Source organism: Chionomys nivalis, chromosome 15, assembly GCF_950005125.1.
Source record: "Chionomys nivalis chromosome 15, mChiNiv1.1, whole genome shotgun sequence".
Taxonomy (NCBI): domain Eukaryota; kingdom Metazoa; phylum Chordata; class Mammalia; order Rodentia; family Cricetidae; genus Chionomys; species Chionomys nivalis.
Window position 1 is genome coordinate 23751033 of NC_080100.1, and position 18924 is coordinate 23769956.

Here is an 18924-nt window from a genome sequence, read left to right on the forward strand (position 1 = left end):
AGGTCAGAAAGGCAAGGCCACTGACTCTTACCTCTACCTCAGTGTGAAATGGCAGTCCTGCCTCCAAGAAACTTTAGAACGAGACTGTGTGTGAGAGCTGTCCCCTCCTGTTTTATGTTCCTCTCCAGGGCTATGATTAAAGGTGTGTGTCACCACTTCCTGGTCTGTAAGGCTGACAATTGGGGCTGTTTTACTCTCTGATCTTCAGGCAAGCTTTATTTATTAAAATACAAATGAAATATCACTACAGGAAACTGGAGAAATGGTCCAGATGTTAATTAAAAGCATATACTATTCTTTATTTCTGCTTTGGGCTTTTGTAACTCCATTTCCAAGGGATCTAATACCTTCTTTTGACTTTTGCAGACAGCTACATTCAAATGTAGACACAAAAACACATGCATAAATTATTTCTTAAATAATGAGAATAGAACTTTAAAAGAAGGCCTAGTAGAATTAGTAAGGTTAAGAGAATGTAAATATAATTTTGGATAAATAAAATGATTCAAGGATACTAATGCTACATTTTTTGTAAGCTATATTTTTAAGTATAAATTTGGATATTAAATCACTATAATAAAAAGTTTTACAGCATTCACCTTATTTAAGTTATACATTTTGTTTGATTCTGTATACACTTTTAGTTAAAATGTATAATTATTGTATATTGCTATATATCCTATTTTGTGAAAAGGAAAAGTAGAATTTTTAAAACAATTTGTTAATACTGTTGTCATTTTTTTAAAACAAAGGATAATTTATGTGGATATTTATTATGTTATGGGTTTGTGCATATGTGCTTGTACATGTGTGTGTGTACATGTCACAACAATCACTTTGCATCTTTCATATTTTGAGACAGAATCTCTAACTAAATCTGAAGCTTATCTTCTAGCATAAGCTAGCTGGCTACTGAATTTCAGAGACTCACCTGTCTTCACTTACAACCTACCTCAGCGCTAGAGTTAGAAGTGTGTGGCCACAACAAGCTCTTTATTTTGGTACCAGGGTGTAGTGATAAGGCGAGCAGGCCTGCTTTTTGTCCCGCCCAGCTCCCGCATGGTTAGCTTTACACCCAAAATAACAACACACAAATTGTATTCTTTTAAACACTCCCTGGCCCGTTAGTTCTAGCCTTTTATTGGCTAATTCTCACATCTTGATTAACCCATTTCTAATAATCTGTGTAGCACCACGAGTTGGTGTTTTACTGGGAAAGATTCAGCATGTCTGACCTGGGGGCTGGCTCCATGGTGGCTGCCTCATGCCTTCTTCCTCCCAGCATTCTGTCTTCCCCACCTACCTATGTTCTGACCTATCAGGCCAAGCAGTTTTCTTTATTAATTAGCCAATGAAAGCAACAGATAGCAACCCTCCTACATCACCAGAGTTCTAAACTCAAGCCCCTCATATTTGTTTTTTAACAGAACAAGTACTTTATCAAGTGAGCCATATCCCATCCTTAGAAAGATAACTTTTTGTTGTTAAATGCAAATGTGATTCATACACAACAATTTTACTATATGCACGTCACTGTAATCATAGTCTTTGGAACCTTGGGGTAATCAGAAAGAGCTGTTCTGATTTTATTTGCCCCTTTTTTTACATGGTCATTACCTTCAAACTAGTCATTTCAGCTTTACCCAAGTGATGACTGTTAATTGAGAGGAAGAAATTTTTTAATTTCTGTCTTATGACATTGCTTTCCCCATTCAACAACAAAAAAGGACAACCAGGAACAGTATTTATAGTCATTAAATTATTAAGTTGTGGAATAAAACTGCTTCGTACTGATATTCATATTTTAGTAGTCTTTGAGGTGGTCTTGAGCCCTAACAAAATTCTACTGATTGTTGAGCTATCGTCCCTTCTGCAGTGCTACTGGCAAATAAACATATAAACCTTTTGTTTTTCATATCAACAGCAAGAAATAAAGTTTAAATATTAATTTGATCGCAGTTCCCAAAAGCCATATAAGAAAGTCAGGGTTAGTTGCAGAATTTTATCTCTGATTTAACTGAATTTTCCTGCTGCTTTTTTTTTTTTAATAACAAAATGCCATTTGTGCATGAATCAAGAAGCAATGTCCTAGTCAGGCGGTGGTGTGCATGCCTTTAATCCCAGCACTCGGGAGGCAGAGGCAGGCGGATCTCTGGGAGTTCGAGGCCAGCCTGGTCTTCAAGAGCTAGTTCCAGGACAGGAACCAAAATCACAGAGAAACCCTGTCTCGAAAAACCAAAAAAAAAAAAAAAAAGAAAAAGAAAGAAAGAAAAAGAAAGAAACAATGTCCTGCTTGAAAAGAAATAGAAGAATCTAAAAGCTAGATCTGGAGAGATGGCCCAGTTGGTAACAGCACTTGCTGCTGCTCTTGTAGAAGATCTGAGCACCCACATGGTTGCTGACATCTAATTCCTATCCCAGGAAATCCAGTGTTCTCTTCTGACCTCCAAGGGGACCTAGCACACATATGGTACACATATGTACATGTGGGCAGACACTCATACACATAAAAATAAAACGTAAAAAAAAAAAAGAAAATGAAGATGTCCTCGTGTTTTCATTTACTAATGAAATAGTCTTTTAATCCTTACTGAGTAACAAAAGGTTATTTTAGAAGACATATGAATATCATGCTTTGTTAATAGTTTTGGATGGAAATTGCATGAACTCAAATATTTGGTCCATAGATAAATGAATAATAAAGCCTAGGTGTGAAACAATTAACTTGGTGAAATTAAGTACCTAAGCACAGGAGAGGTACATGTTAAAAAAAAAAAAAATTTCTATATAATAACAATAACCTAGTTAGAGGCCTATATTAAAAGAAGTATATAGAATTTTGACAAAAGCTAGATGAAGTGACTTAAAAATTCTTCTTAGTCCTAAGGCTAAAGGCTAACGGGATGTGTATAAGGTTGGGGGTGTAGTTCAGTTTTAACACCGGCCTAGAGTGTATGATGTCCTGTGTCAATTCCTAGCTCTCTAAAAATTGTGAGCAACATCTCTATGTTCAGCACTAGACTAGTTATATTAAAATTATGTTTTAATAAAATTGATGGTTCTTGAAATTTAGTTTGCCTAGTAGCTGTATATTGCTTCCCCAAAACAAAATCATTTCTGGATGGAAGAAAGGAACTTTTAAATGCTTTTAAAAGAATGAGTTAACTCTTTATTGTAAGAAGAAAAATAATAGTGTTTTTTATCTATTGCACAGGAATGATGATGTCTCAGTATAAACTTTCTCAGAATTCCATGCACAGTCCTGCATCTTCCAATTACCAACAAACCACTATCTCACATAGCCCCTCCAGGTAAATAAATAATTATGCATATGTTATATATTAAATATTAAATTCTGTGGTGAATGAATATGCTATTGAATATCAAGTATATACATTTAAATAATCATGAATTATATATAAATAGTTCCATGCTTAGCTGCACTCATGAACATTCACCTAAAAATGTTGAGTGTAGAATTACTGTAATATAATATATTAACTAAAGAAACTACCATATTATTAATTGAATTTCACATAGAAAAATATTTGATAAAATAAATGATGTTTGGGGTGGTAATGCAGCTCACTAGTAGAGTGTTTACCTAAAATTTACAAAACCCTTGGTTCAATGGGTTAATTCCCAGCAGCATTACCACCTAAAACAGAGAAAAGTAATGTTTGATGTAGGTTTTCATAAATAACAAAATTTGGGAAACAAACCGTAAGAGTCATAGATTGTTTTTTCTAAATACAATGCTGATTTTTACATAGTAAAAGAAGTGAATTTTTAGTTATTTGATGTGACTCATGATCAGTGTGAATAATTTATGTATTATTTTGCTATTTTCTGTTTGTGTAGATTTTATGCATAAATTGAAGTTCAAAGAACTTAGTCACAGTTAAATTTCAAGGAATAGCCTTTTGATTTCTTTTCCTGATATACTTCATTTGGGTTTTGGGTTTTAGCCGGTTTGTGCCACCACAGACAAGCTCTGGGAACAGATTTATGCCACAACAAAATAGCCCAGTGCCTAGTCCATATGCCCCACAGAGCCCTGCAGGATACATGCCATATTCCCATCCTTCAAGTTACACAACACATCAACAGATGCAGCAAGGTAAGAAAGTTGTTTGTTACCTAAATAATTACATTAAGTATTGGATATACCTAAATAACCTTAATTCCAAACAAGCTCATTTTAAAAATAATTTTTAAGCATAAACAAAATGATGTTCACTTTGTCAAAAATTTTAACTATGGCTTAAATCATTTTAAACATTAAATTATTTTTTGGTGATTTATCTTTGGAGTAAATGAGGCATTGTCATTGAGTCTTTGATTAGGTTACTATGTAGTTATATTTTGTTATGAAATTTAGAACTCTTTTAGTTGAGTTTCTTCTTACAGTATCATTTTATTTTATATTTATAATTAAAGAAAATTAGAGGTTTTAATACAGAATTTTCTGAGTTGAATTACTATTCTCAGTTTATTGTCAAAACGTTTATACTTATTATCTTTTAAAGAATATACTGTCTCACAACTACTAAGTAATTTATTAGCAGTACAAATTCTTATACTCTTTAAATAAATATTTAAGAAACAAATTTTCAAGAACAATAATTACAGTCTTTTCTTGTTATTTTGAGGCAGAATTTAAGCTACCCAAACTGGCAGTAAACTTGTTCTGGTTACCTTGAACTTTCCTTCCTCCTGAGTAGCTGGACTACAGATCTATCGACTAGTCTTGGCTCTGAATTGTGTGTAGTGAGGATTTAGCAGTCTTTATGTCATATCCCAGACGTTACTGTTTTCTCATAATATGACTTGGTTTGTTCTCATACTTTCTTTCAGCTAAAAACGTGTTTTAAGGGATTTATGTGTTATATGAGTTTTGCAAGGATATTCTATAAGTGATGTATACTTTGTCATGTATTACATTTGGAAGTCTACAGGACTGGTAGTACCGTCTTATGTGTTCACTGATCTAAATACAGCATGTATTTTTTTTTACTTTGTAATTACTAGATAATCCGGGTTAATACTAAAAATATCTTATTTTCTAGTAATCTTATAGAGAGATCATCATCCAGTGATTCTGTTTTTAAGGTTTCTTTATACTTGTTCTTGGAATGTTGTAATAGTTTTAATTTTCATTCAAAAGATGACTCCTTAGCCGGGTGGTGGTGGCGCACGCCTTTAATCCCAGCACTCGGGAGGCAGAGGCAGGTGGATCTCTGTGAGTTCGAGACCAGACTGGTCTACAAGAGCTAGTTCCAGGACAGGCTCCAAAACCACAGAGAAACCCTGTCTCGAAAAACAAAAAAACAAACAAACAAAAAAAGATGACTCCTTGAAATAAGTATCTAAGAATGATAAATAATCTATACAATAAAATTACAAAATTTTAGTGGCGAATGAGAAAAACCTGTTTCTGAGCAGACTGAATACCTAGATTTGAGAAAAGAGAGAGAAAGAGATTATCCAAAATTTCTTCATGAGAATATAAATATGTTACTACATAAGTATATATTATATACAATTATTGTTTATATACCAAGGTATATAAAATTATTAATATGTTGTGTATATGTGCATATTCTATATACAGTATCAAAAACAAGACAAAAATTACCTTAAGAACTAAAAATAAGCGATTTATTTATTAAACAGACAACAAATACAGAAAAGTTTAACTCGTATTTAAAATAATTATTAACTTAAAGTAACAAGTAAATCGATATATTGTCAATTGAAATAAAATTATATCGAATCAGTAAATGTTTTACGTTTTTTTCGTTTTGTTTTTTGAGATTGGGTTTCTCTGTATAGCATTGGTGCCTGTCCTGGAACTAGCTCTCGTAGACCAGACTGGTCTGTAACTCCCAGAGTTCTGCCTGCCTCTAACTCCCAAGTGCTGGGAGAAGGCATGCACATCACCGTCAGGCATTGTTTACATTCTTATTAAGGAAAAAGTTTATACAAATTTTCTGGAAAGCAGTTTGCATAGTTTATAAATTATTTACCTCACTCAGTAAATTAAAACTTTCTTTCAAAAGGCTAAGGGATAAAACACCTTTTTAAATCAGGTTTCCAGAGCATTTAATGATGAGTTGCTCAAATCCTTAACTATTTTGTCAAAAAAAGAAACACATCAGCACTTTCCCAACCTATTTTATAAAATTAAATAATAATTGAATTCTAAAATTAGGTGAGGTGAAGAATATGAGAAGGAGAGTATGATCCTGTTATTCATGTTCATGGAAACAAAATTCTAAAAACTTAGGCGTTCAATGTTACCAGCCTTTATGACAAAATTGGATATATGTTAGGAATTTGTGGAATACTTAAAGTATTTAATTATTACTTCAGATTGATAGGAACAAGAGGATCTTGTAAACTCCTTCATAGGGGCCAAAAGAACATTCAAAGCAATTTAATTCATTATTTCAAAAATATTACTGAATGATAATAAATTGGTACAGCTTTATCTTGCTATAGGGTATCTAATGGTGACAAATTAGAAATTTTTTTTAAAAAAAATTTTTTTACCTGAGTATCTGAACACCACTCTAACTTAGTGGATAATGGGTATCCTACACAATAGAGGAGCCGCATATGACCTTTCTACATATCTAATGTCGGTGTGTGGATATACATACTTACATATGTATGCATGTGAATGGAAGAAATGAAATACCACTTTGGGTATACAAATATCTTGGTGAAAATTCAAAAGAGGCTACAGAAAAGATATTATGTTTAATAAAGACATTCTTTGTACCTGAATGTAATTAACCATATTTTACATATCAATAAGCAATAACAGATACTATTTTAACTATCAGTAACACTCCTAACAAAAACTGCAAGATGTCTTGTGATTAGTGAAAGATGTATATGAACTTTGCTAACAGCATGATAAAAAGTGAAATTGTGCTGCTCTCATAGATAAGAATATTGAGATAAAGATTGCTTTTTCCAAATCTTTTAATTCAGTATAGCATTGCCAGAAATTTGAAGCAGAGTGTATTATGAAACAGAGGCAACTCCTAAAAATTCATATGAAAGAATAGAAGTCTAAGAATAGGCAGAACAGTTTATCGTGATGTTTTTATTTTATGATTACATCGCTTCCCCTTCCCTTTCCTCCATCTAAACCCTCCCATATATGCCTCCTTCTCTCTTTCAAATTCATGGCCTCTTTTGGGAGGTTTCATTTTGTTCTGTTTTGGTTTCTGATTATTCTGGAGAAAGGGTCTCACTATGTAGCCATAGCTGTCCTGGAACTTGCTTTGTAGACCAGAATGGCCTCTAACTCACAGAGATCTGCCTGCCTCTGATTCTGAATTGCTGGGATTTGAGGTATGAATTAACACATCCAGCTGGCCTCTCTTTTTGGATAGGATAATTTTTGAAAGGAGTATTGTAATAGCTCAATATAACAGGAATCAAATCTGTTGTACTGTTAGAACAGACATGGGAAAAAAAGTATGCTAAAGTGCAGTGTGATAAAGTGTCTAGAAACATACCCATAAAGCAAATGAAAACTTCATATGTATCTTACTAGGAGATAATACTTAATTATACACTGTATAGTATATAATTGTGTATTATATGTAACATATATAAATTATTATATAACATATAAATTATTATATATGGTATCTGTTGTATATTATATATAATAGGGGTGTTATTTGTTTAATTATGGTGAGACAATTAAGAAAGAAAGCTTAATTGGGTCTTTTACCCACTATATATGTAAAAGTAAATTTTATTTTTATAAAACTTTTTTTAAAATGTAGAAACCTTTTCTATGACTTGGTAATAAGGAGGGAATATGAGTGGCAGTATAAATGAAAAAGTCTTGGCTTTGCTGCTAATTAATAAATGTAAAGTAAAATGGCTATCAAGAATATTTTTTACCCTCAACCAAAAAAATTGTTGGTAAGTATATAAAGCAGTGGGAATTTACACATACTACTGTTGAATTAAGGGACTGAAGTAATTTGTAAAAGTTATTTGAAAGTATTCAGAAAGACTTACAAACATGTGTAACTAGTAATTTTATTTACTGGTCTAAGTCTTTAAAGTTACAAGCACATTTATAAAAAGACTCATGTATATATCATAAATAGTAACACCCAGTAGTTTAAATAATCCAACTGTTCCCATATAAAAATGAATACACTGTGTACATTATACAGCAAAATATATGTAATTGTTCATTCAAAACAAATGAACTTAAGATTGCATATATACGGAATGGAAAAATCACAGCATAATACATAATGAAAAAAGAAGTTATATGCCTGAAATTAATGAAGCCCTGGATTCTGTCCCCAGCACTGCATAAAACTAGGTGTGGTGGCACAGGTTTGTAATCCCAGCATTTGGAGGTAGAGGAAGGAATACCAGAAGCTCAAGGAAAGCCTTAGTTACATAGCAAGTTTGAGGCCATCCTGGGCCACATGAGGCCCTGTCTGAAAAAATAAAAGCAAGTTGTAAATGGATTTATAAGCAAGCCATTTAGCACATTATATTCAAAACAGTACTTATTTGTATTATTTGAGAATATATTTATTTACAATAAGAGTATAAAGATGTGCGTGCATAAGTAGAGTGGTCTGAATCCAAACTGTTCTTTCCTATGGGATAAAGAGAGAAGAGACTAGAGAAAACACAAATAGAGAGCTTTGCCCGTGTCTGTGGTGTTACACTTCTTTTAAAAATGGGTCTGAATGACATCTATCATGTTGTTAAGATTTGTTGTCAGTGTTTGTGGTTTTGTTTAGATTTTGGTTTGTTGATACAAGGTCCTAAATAGCTCATGCTTTTTTCAAACTTGCTATGTATCCAAGATCAGCACATAAATGTTCATTATATTCTTTGTAATTTCTATATGTTTAAAATATTCTTGTAATTATTTTCTAAGAATTCCTCTCATTGATTTTTATATTTTTAAAATGTTTTATTCCAGCATCAGTATCAAGTCCTATTGTTGCTGGTGGCTTGAGAAACATCCATGATAACAAAGTTTCTGGTCCATTATCTGGCAACTCAGCTAATCATCATGCTGATAACCCTAGACATGGCTCAAGTGACGACTACCTACACATGGTGCACAGGCTAAGTAGTGATGTATGTGATGTACTAGTTATAAATGCGGTAACGACTGATATCTGTCTTGTAGCCCAGCATTTTTATAGCACAGGTGAAGGATATCTAGTTTGCCTTGAGAATTATACTAGATTCTAAGAATCTAGGTATGAACACCATACCTAGGTCTTAATCTGTAGAGCAGGATTAAATTTTAGTTTTAATTTAATAGTGTTTATACCAAAATATTTTCTCAGGTAGCAAACTTTTGTTCATATTTGGCTTTTTTTCTTTCTAAATTATATTCGGACTTCTTCCCTTCTTCATATTTAACATTTTCTCATTAAGATATTTTACATGTTAGAAATTTTAGTATTGTAAATGTCACTGCACTTTTATGTAAATTTCTTATAGGTAACCACAACAGAGATGACAATGAACTCTGCTCTCAAGATGTTTATAGTCTCATAGGGTATTCTTCACATATCTCTTTTATAGAAAACAAACCAAAATGGAGCATGCTCATAATGTCAGTTTTCTTTATTCATTGTCATGCATAGGGTGTTGATTCTTTTGGATAGTTTCAATTCTTCTAAGATAAACCATGAAGAAAACAGAAAAGTGCAGAAGAATTATATTGTTGAATTTCAACACTTTACCTGTCAGTAATTTATGTCTCTATTAGTTGTCCTTAAGATTTCAGTAAGGCCTTTCCTAGCATTCAAATAGAAATTTTGTGTTTCATATTTAGGATGGTGATTCTTCAACAATGAGGAATGCTACATCTTTTCCTTTGAGGTCTCCTCAGCCAGTGTGTTCTCCTGCTGGAAGTGATGGAACACCTAAAGGTATTATTTTAACTAGAATTTCCTTCTCTGTTTTTCATTTTTCAGGCAGATATAGACCAATTATCTAGATATTTGAGTCTGTTCCAATTTATTTAAACTGTTCATCTTTATATTTGCAAAATCCCAGTAAACTCTTAGAGTATTCTTAGGTATATACAATACAATATCATTCTCACTAGTAAATCTAATGACCTTTCACAGTCATAACCTTCTTAACCTCTCTTAAATGTTTGAACTGTTTAATCAGATTCATCTGTCCACTTGAAAAAATTTACTTCATATTGAATTGGCTAGCTCTCTTGGTTTTTCTTTTTTGTTTTGTTTTTTGTTTTGTCTTATTTTGTTTTTTGAGTCGATGTTGTACCTGCAGGCTCCTTCCTGTGCTTCCTTTTCAAGATTTCTGTCAGTGTCCCCGCTGTACTTTTATCATTTGACCTTTGACTCCAATACTTGGGAGGGCAGCCCAGGCTACATGAGACCCTGTCTTTAGAAAAAAGGTAATAAAGCCAGCCAGTGGTGGTGCAGCATTCAGGAGGCAGACGCGGATTTTTGTGAGTTCCAGACCAGACTGGTCTACAAAGAGTTCCCGGACAGGACCTCCGTGGTTATTACACAGAGGAACAACAACCAAAAAGAGAGAGAGAGAGAAAAAAAAAAAAAACGAAGGAAGACAAAGGTAGTAATAAGTTGCAAGATAGTTGGTGATTTATCATTTCCTTGTAAGTTTTAATATGGGCTTCTGTCCCATATGGTAAAGCATTTTTTTTCTTTATGCAGGCAATGTTCCAACTCAAGGACATTCTTTATAAAGTAAAGTCTGAACCTATCTCTTCAAGATAGGTTGAAGATCTCATTTTCACCAGATGTTTTACTAGGTTCTCCAGAGAGAGAGAAAGAGAGAGAGAAGAAAGAATGAAAATGAAATTAGGCAAGAATGATAAAAAGACAAGAGTGAGAAAGCTGCAGTGTGTGGTATTTTATTTCTATAAATATATTCATTTTGAGAGATTTAAAAATCCAACTTCTAGAAAAGAAAACTTCAAAGATACTGTATTTGTAGAGTTTCCGTCACAGTTAGCTATTTACCATTCAAGTATTGTCAAGGTAAGAAGTTATTGATGGTTCTAGGAAGGGATAACAAAGGAACAGATGGTTAATCTAAATAACTATCTTACTTTTCTTTTGACACTTAGGGGAAGATGGATCATAGGTAGATAAATGATAGAAAACTTCAAAATGACAGCTTGAACAATATCTTAAATGCATTATATGTCAAAAGCCTAAACTTAACTTTATCAGGTTGTTTTCCAAATAGTCTTAAAATATTAGTGTATTGTCTGTTATTTTAATTTAATTTTAAGGTAAATTGCTGAAATTTGAAGCTTTTTTCTAATATATATATATATATATATATAATTTGCCACATAAACTTGAAGCAAAAAAGCATACATAGTACTGTGTAAAAATGCAGACAGAAAAATCTGATCCTTAGCTTTTCATGCTTGCTGGCTATTTAACTTTATAAAACTTTCTTAACTTCTGTGAACAGGATCCTTTTCAGCAAAACTGTGACATTAATGCTCAAGAAATTTCTTAAAAATAAATGAGTTAATCAAGCAGGGTGGTACACACAGTAATTGCCGTATTAGAGAGCTGATGGCAATATCAATAGTTCTAAGTCAGTCTTGGTTTTTTAGCAAGTTCAGGCCAGCCTGGGTAGCATGATTCTATGTCTCAAAAATTAAATGAAGTAGTATATTATGTATCTTTTATAGTTCAAGCTACAGTTCCAAAGTTCCTTGGATTAGATGATTTCTTAGTATTTGATCCAACTTAACTGTGCTATCACTTAATATTTTATTGCGCAAAAATAAAATGTGTAAAGTAGCATAACTATTTCTGCTAAATTGTTTTTCTAGGATCAAGACCACCTTTAATTCTACAATCTCAGTCTTTACCTTGTTCATCACCTCGAGATGTTCCTCCAGATATCTTGCTAGATTCTCCAGAGAGAAAACAAAAAAAGCAAAAGAAAATGAAATTAGGCAAGGATGAAAAAGACCAGAATGAGAAAGCTGCAATGTATGATATAATTAGTTCTCCAACCAAGGACTCTACAAAACTTACGTTAAGACTTTCTCGTGTAAAATCTTCAGATATGGACCAGCAAGAGGATATGCTATCTGGTATGGAAAATAGCAATGTTTCAGAAAATGATATTCCTTTTAATGTGCAGTATCCTGGACAGACTTCAAAAACACCCATTACTCCACAGGACGTAAACCGCCCACTTAATGCTGCTCAGTGTTTGTCGCAGCAAGAACAAACAGCATTCCTTCCAGCAAACCAAGTGCCTGTTTTACAACAGAACACTTCAGTTGCTACGAAACAACCACAGACTTCTGTAGTACAGAATCAGCAACAGGTATCACAGCAGGGGCCGATATATGATGAAGTGGAATTGGATGCACTGGCTGAAATTGAGCGGATAGAAAGAGAATCAGCCATTGAAAGGGAGCGCTTCTCAAAGGAAGTTCAAGATAAAGGTAAGAAATCTCTTTATTCCAACTTCAACAAGGGGCACGCACATCTTATGTCTTCTCATGTGTGAGCTCCATTCATTATCTGAAACAATTATATATTATCAATTTTGAACTATATGATTTTATTTTTACTTTTCTACTAAAACAAGCATTGCTATTTCAATATTATACTTATTTTCTCTAAGTTATGCTGACAGAATTAGGTTCATTACCATTGAATTGTTTTAAAGCAGGGCACAAACTAGGTGTGATGGTTGATGCTTGTAATTTCAGTACTTGGGAGGCAGTAGTCAGAAAATTGCTGCAAGTTGAAAGCCAGGCTGTGCTTTATAGTGAGTTTGCTATCAACCTGGGCCACAGAGTGAGACCCTGTCTCAAAAATCAACAACAACAACAATAATAAAAATGGGTATATCTGACATCTTATGTGTATGTTTATTAGTAAGTTACATACTCCATTTGGTTTAGAATTCTTCTATTTTGATAATGCAAAGTTTTTATAACAAGTTTTAGAAAGTTTAAGCTAATATTAAATATCAAATCCTAAGGATCAAAGATCATTTGATGGTGTTCACAATTAAGTGTTCGCCTTTTATTGGATTAGTATATAATGGGCACAGTTTGAAGGTATACCTGTATTATGAGCTTGTTAGCTTGCTTTATCCTTCATAATCAAATTGAAATAAGCCTTGCCGGGCAGTGGTGGCCCACACCTTTGATCCCAGAACTTAGGAGGCAGAGGCAAGTGGTTCTCTGAGTTTAATGCCAGCTGAGTCTACAGAGTGAGTTCTGGGACAGCCAGGACTACACAGAGAAACCCTATCTTTAAAAAAAACGAAAAAGGAACTCTCCAGTGTTTAATTGTTTGACGAATGCTAGATACAGAATCCCTTAAAATTTTTAAGCAAGATACATGAGTTACTAGGATTGCTAGTATAATTTATGAATTTGATATCTTTACCAATGTGTGTATACATTTGATTATCCAAATGTAAGGCATGCTTTATAGTTCAATTTTATTTCTTGATATTGAAGAGTTCATTTTGCCTCTCTGTTATGTGAAAGGTTCATCACTAATTGTGTTCTACTTTAAGACATAGGCTGAAGGTTCATGTTATCTCTTCTGTCATGATGAATTGTCAACATTGTTGGAGAATTATTATACTATAATGTTTGCAGAGTAAATCATAAATAGGAACAATAGTCTTTATCTTACTGGTTAGAGAACTGGAGTCTTTTATGGTTGAGGGGTTTTTTTTTGTTTTGTAGTTTTTGTTTTGTTTTGCATTTTGCCTTTTGAAAACCTTGGTCATAAATCTTTGCTAAAGATAAGAAAGTGTTGTTTTTTTTAATTTGTGATTGAGTTTCAGTATAGATTGTATTGAGTATTGTATTCTTTGCTTTTATAAAAATTGTGTATGTTAAGTTATTCAGCTTTTCTTTATAATATTGATCTACACAAAATTTGTGACTACTATGACAGTTTTGAAACAAATATTGGCCAACGAGAAATAGTAGTAGTGTAGAGAACCAAATTTCTGTGTGGCATTTCATTTTTGTTAAGGGAGAGTCTGTTCTGGAAAAAAGGGGGAGGTGGGTAGTGTTTTAAATGATTTTTAGTAGTTGTTGACAAGAAATCGCAAACACTTTTGTTACTTTTTCTCGATTTTCATTATGTCATATTTGTTGAAACCAGAGATTTTATTTTTAAAAGTGGAATGGGGGGCTTAAGAGATGATTTGGTGAATAAGAACAAATTCTGTAGAGGATTAGGCTTTGGTTCTCAGCGCTCATATCTGGCAGCTCACAGATACCTCTAACTACTCCTTTAGGGGAGCCAATGCCCTCTTCAGTCCTCTGAAGGCAGCTGACACGTGTGCACATAACATACATACACATAAACACACATACATGAGCAAAACTAAGATAAATATGTTTTTTTAAAAGTGGAGTGAAGGGATTGGAGAATGACTCAGCAGCTAAGCATGCTTGTTCTTGTAGAAGACACAGGTTTGATTCCCAGAACCCACCCGCATGTGGCTCACACGGACCAGACAGACATGTAGTACAAAGGCATAATGTGCAAACAGAACATTCATACACATAAAATAAAAATTTTTAGAAAGTGGTGTAAAAATAAATGTAATTATACTAAGCATAATTTGCTTATTGATAAACTTACTTTCCCCCCCAACTTATTTGTGAGAATAAAACAAAGCAATTACAATTTATTCTTTCAGAAATTTGTAATACATATTTTACTTTGAATCATTTAAATAGTTTTCTCCGTAATCGGTGATTGTGTGGCTATTTAACTAAAACTCAGAGGACAAAGCTGCATATAGTTTTAGTGAAAGTTCATATACATTCTGTGACTATAAAAATTAAGTAGACCTTGCTAACTTCATGTCACAGTTGTCATTTTTAAGTTGTTTTCTAACATCAGTTCTTATTATGTCATACATAAATTATATGGAAGTAATAGAGAGATTAAAATTGTATGTTATAGTGTTTCAAGGGTGCACATATAGTTATCAGTAAAAGTGTAATTTTCTGAAGTTGGTTTTTTACTAAATGAGCCCTGAAAAGATAAAATAATCACTTGAAATTAATTTATAATTTCTTATCATTATTTCGATGTTTTCAAACTAAAGTCTAAAGTTAACTTTTAATGTATTCTAGAGTATGGCTCTGACAACTTTTTGTTGTATTGCTGATTACAAGGAGCACACTGAAGTACTCGTTCAGTCTGGAGTTTTGTTGCATGCCCTTTCTTGGGTCTGAGTTATTTGTCATGACATTATTTGTTATGGAAAAAAGATTTCTACAAAAAACAGAAACTAAAACGCTGTTTTTTATAATTAAGAATAGAAGCTGATAACTGGAATTCAAGAAAAGTAATAGGTTAGTCTTAAGTATTCTACATGTGTTATGGTTAAGCCTAAGATTACCTGGTTCTACACCCAGGCAAAACTGCTCTTCTTGATGTTAGGTTTTGTGTTCCTTTAACCTGTTCTTTCTTTGGGTATCATAAATATATACACTAAAAGACTAATTGCAACCCAATGTTACACTATTCCCAAACTAAGTTTCTCTTGATCTGCCTTGTTCATACTTATAGCATCTGTAATTATATGTGTTGATATTTAAAAAAAAAAAAACTGTTCATAGGGACTGGAGAGATGGCTCAGCAGTTAAGAGCACTGACTGCTCTTCCTGAGGACCCGGGTTCAATTCCAGCACTCACATGGCAGCTCACAACTGTCTGAAAAATCCAGTTTCAGGGGATCTGACACCTTCACACCGATGTACATAAAATAAAGTTTAAAAGAAAACAAACTGTTCATTTTTGCTTCTAGGATAACCTATCAGAATTATATTTGTCCTTTGTGTACTAAATATTCTTTCTTTTTATCAAATGAATTCCTTTGCTTATCTTTGTGTGTTTCTTTTCCCAAGGTCTGTTTTCCATATCACCAAATGTAAGGAATGGCCTACCTTCCTAATGTTTGTTATAATGTTGAAATACTCTGACTGTAACTTTTATAAGAAGTAAATATATAAAATTTTATATATGAAATATATAAAAATATAGATTGAGCATCTTTGCTTCCCCCCCCCAAATAAAATAAATCCAGAATTCTCTCACATATAAAACATATTGAGCATTAAAATTTCAGGTTCCAAAGCATTATGAATTTTGTTATTTTGAGATTAGGAGTGTCCAGCCAGGAAAGTCCATGAAAATATTTCAAAGTCTGAATAACTGAAAATCAGAAACACTTCAGTCCCATACACTACAGATAAGAGATAGTCAAACTAAGTTACCTACTATTATTTGAAAGAGAGGTACTGCTCTTTGGGACAAGAGTAAAACAGCGAGCCACCTGGCCTGTGCTGTTGGTTAGGTGTGGGTGTTTTTTCGAGACAGGGTTTCTCTGTGGCTTTGGAGCCTGTCCTGGAACTAGCTCTTGTAGACCAGGCTGGTCTCGAACTCACAGAGATCCGCCTGCCTCTGCCTCCCAAGTGCTGGGATTAAAGGCGTGCGCCACCACCGCCCGGCTTAAAAATTGTTTCTTATAAGACAAAGAAGCTAGAAGTTTTGGAAGGTTGAGTCTTATTTTCAAAATATTCACAACTAGGTGACAAATGGTGTTGAAATTATTCTTTGTACACATTTTCTTCAGGCGTATGGTAAATTCTGATAGCTAATGTTAAGATTCAGAATTAAAGGTAATCAGTGTCCCAGATACTAACATTACTCTGTACAGATGGTCTTCCATTGGTATGTATATAGGTCATGATACAGTAAAGACAAACAGAAGTGGGCAAAGGTGAGCTGTCTTTATCCTTCCAGAGCCATGGGAGAACTGAAGCAGACCCTGAAATCAGAAAATAAGTTCTCTTCCAGTTCCCCCCAGCTCCCTGCAACAATGATAAAATATTGCTAGCTTCATAGAAACGATGAAGTATTTTTCAACAGATGAAAAATTCAGACCTAGTTTGGTGGCCCATACCTTTATTTCAGCAGTTGCAAGGCCAGGCAGGAAGATGAGAAGAGGCAGCCTGGACACCATAGCAAGTCCCACAGCCAGCATGAGACTGTAAGAGAGAAAGGGGGGTGAGAAGAGGAAGAGGGAGGCTGGTTTAAAACTTTGTATCCAGCAATGTTTTCTTTATAATAAAAAATGTAAGATTCTTTCTTAGTCTTTACTGCATTGCTTATATACATACTATCTTTTCTGCTGTTATTCATAGAATCTTTAGTTTAAAAAATTTCTTTGAAATAACTTATTTACCAAATTTTTATTTTATTAACAAGATGTAAATTAAAATGAAGTTAATGATCCATAAATTCTAAGAATTTTTATTATTTATTTCTGAAAAAATATACTAATCAAAGAATGAGGCACAGATTTAACAAAAATTTTTAGATGCCTGGGGTTAATTATATTAGTTTCAAAATATGATTAAGTTGCTATTTTAATGACATTCACAAAATTTGTTGCCTTGAAACTGTAGAAGTCTTAAGTTGTATGAATTTTTGGATTTGTCATAAAGGATTAAGGGATAATCTTAGTAAAGACATTCTGTTTGTAATCTAGGAATTGTTTTATGTGGTGTATGGCAAGACTAAAAATTTTGTGACAATATTTTAAAGGAATTCAATAAACATGATTTTAGTATTCTGAGAATTTTTCCTCAGGTATTGGAGTTAAAGGCTCTCATAGCTGGCAGGTTATTTGGAACTTGGGAAAACAATGTAATGATAATAATGATAACATTTTATTGTTGTTGTTTTAGAAGTGGAGCATGCATGACTATGTTTTTTACTTCTGTGTAACAGAAAGAGCAGATTGTATGTTGCGGGGGTGGTCTCCTGGAGATCAAACTTGTACTGTGGTGCACTCTAGGCAAGCACTGAGCCCTGAAGTACATTTTCATTACATTTGATTAGACTTTATACTGGAATGAGCTGCTCCTTCTGTCTTAGAGAGTCAAACAATGAAATTTGGTATATAAAAGACACAGTATAACTTTTAAAAATGTTTTCAGGATTTTTATTCTGCTACAGTAAAATAATGATGTCTCACCTGCTGCTGTGAAGTTTTTACCTTGTAACAGTGTTCACTTAAATAGTATATCCCAAATAATGGATATTATCAGAGAGTCTAGAAATTCTCTTCTTAAAATAACTAAAAATGACTTTTAAAACATAGTCAAGGAGTTCAGGCAATAAATTGTGTAGACAAAAACTACAAGGTACTACCAATCTACTGTTTTTAGAACTGAAGATTCAGTTCATAGACAGTGAACCAGAAATCTTCTGAGTTAGAAATAGAATCAAACAAACAGAAATGCATAGCTGCTAAAAAGTGCTTCTTAATGTGGTGGACAATGAGAGCTGACGAGAGGCCAAGGAGAATGGCACAGGAACTTTCATCTGGCGATGGATCGAGAGAGAGACAGAGACCCAATTTGGATCAACCGTCTGAGCTCTTAAGGTCCAAATGAGGAGCAGAAGGAGGGAGAACATGAGCAAGGAAATCAGGACCACGAGGGGTGCACCCACCCACTGTGACAGTGGAACTGATCTATTGGGAGCTCTCCAAGGCCAGCTGGACTGGGACTGAATAAGCATGGGTTGAAACTGGACTCTCTGAACAAGGCGGACAGTGAAGGCTGATGAGAAGCCAAGGACAATGGCACTGGGTTTCGATCCTAATACATGAACTGGCTTTGTGGGAGCGTAGCCTGTTTGGATGCTCACCTTCCTGGACCTAGATAGAGGTGGGAGGACCTTGGTCTTCATGTAGAGCAGGGAATTTGGACTGCTCTTCAGTATCGAGAGGGAGGGGGAGTGGACTAGGGGGAGGAGAAGTGGAGTGGGGATAGGGGGAGGGGAGCGGGGGGAGGGGGCAATGTGT

General features: G+C 33.8%; 1 protein-coding gene across 2 annotated transcripts in view; it reads left to right on the plus strand.

The window, feature by feature from the left end:
• Nipbl (NIPBL cohesin loading factor) overlaps positions 1-18924 on the plus strand; it is a 155818-nt gene that overhangs the window by 66376 nt on the left and 70518 nt on the right. For both annotated transcript variants that reach the window (XM_057789441.1, XM_057789442.1), the window contains exons 5-9: positions 3215-3311; positions 3969-4120; positions 8987-9147; positions 9857-9953; positions 11873-12499. In XM_057789441.1, coding sequence (XP_057645424.1) covers positions 3215-3311; positions 3969-4120; positions 8987-9147; positions 9857-9953; positions 11873-12499 — 1134 coding nt within the window. The remainder of the gene's footprint in view (positions 1-3214; positions 3312-3968; positions 4121-8986; positions 9148-9856; positions 9954-11872; positions 12500-18924) is intronic.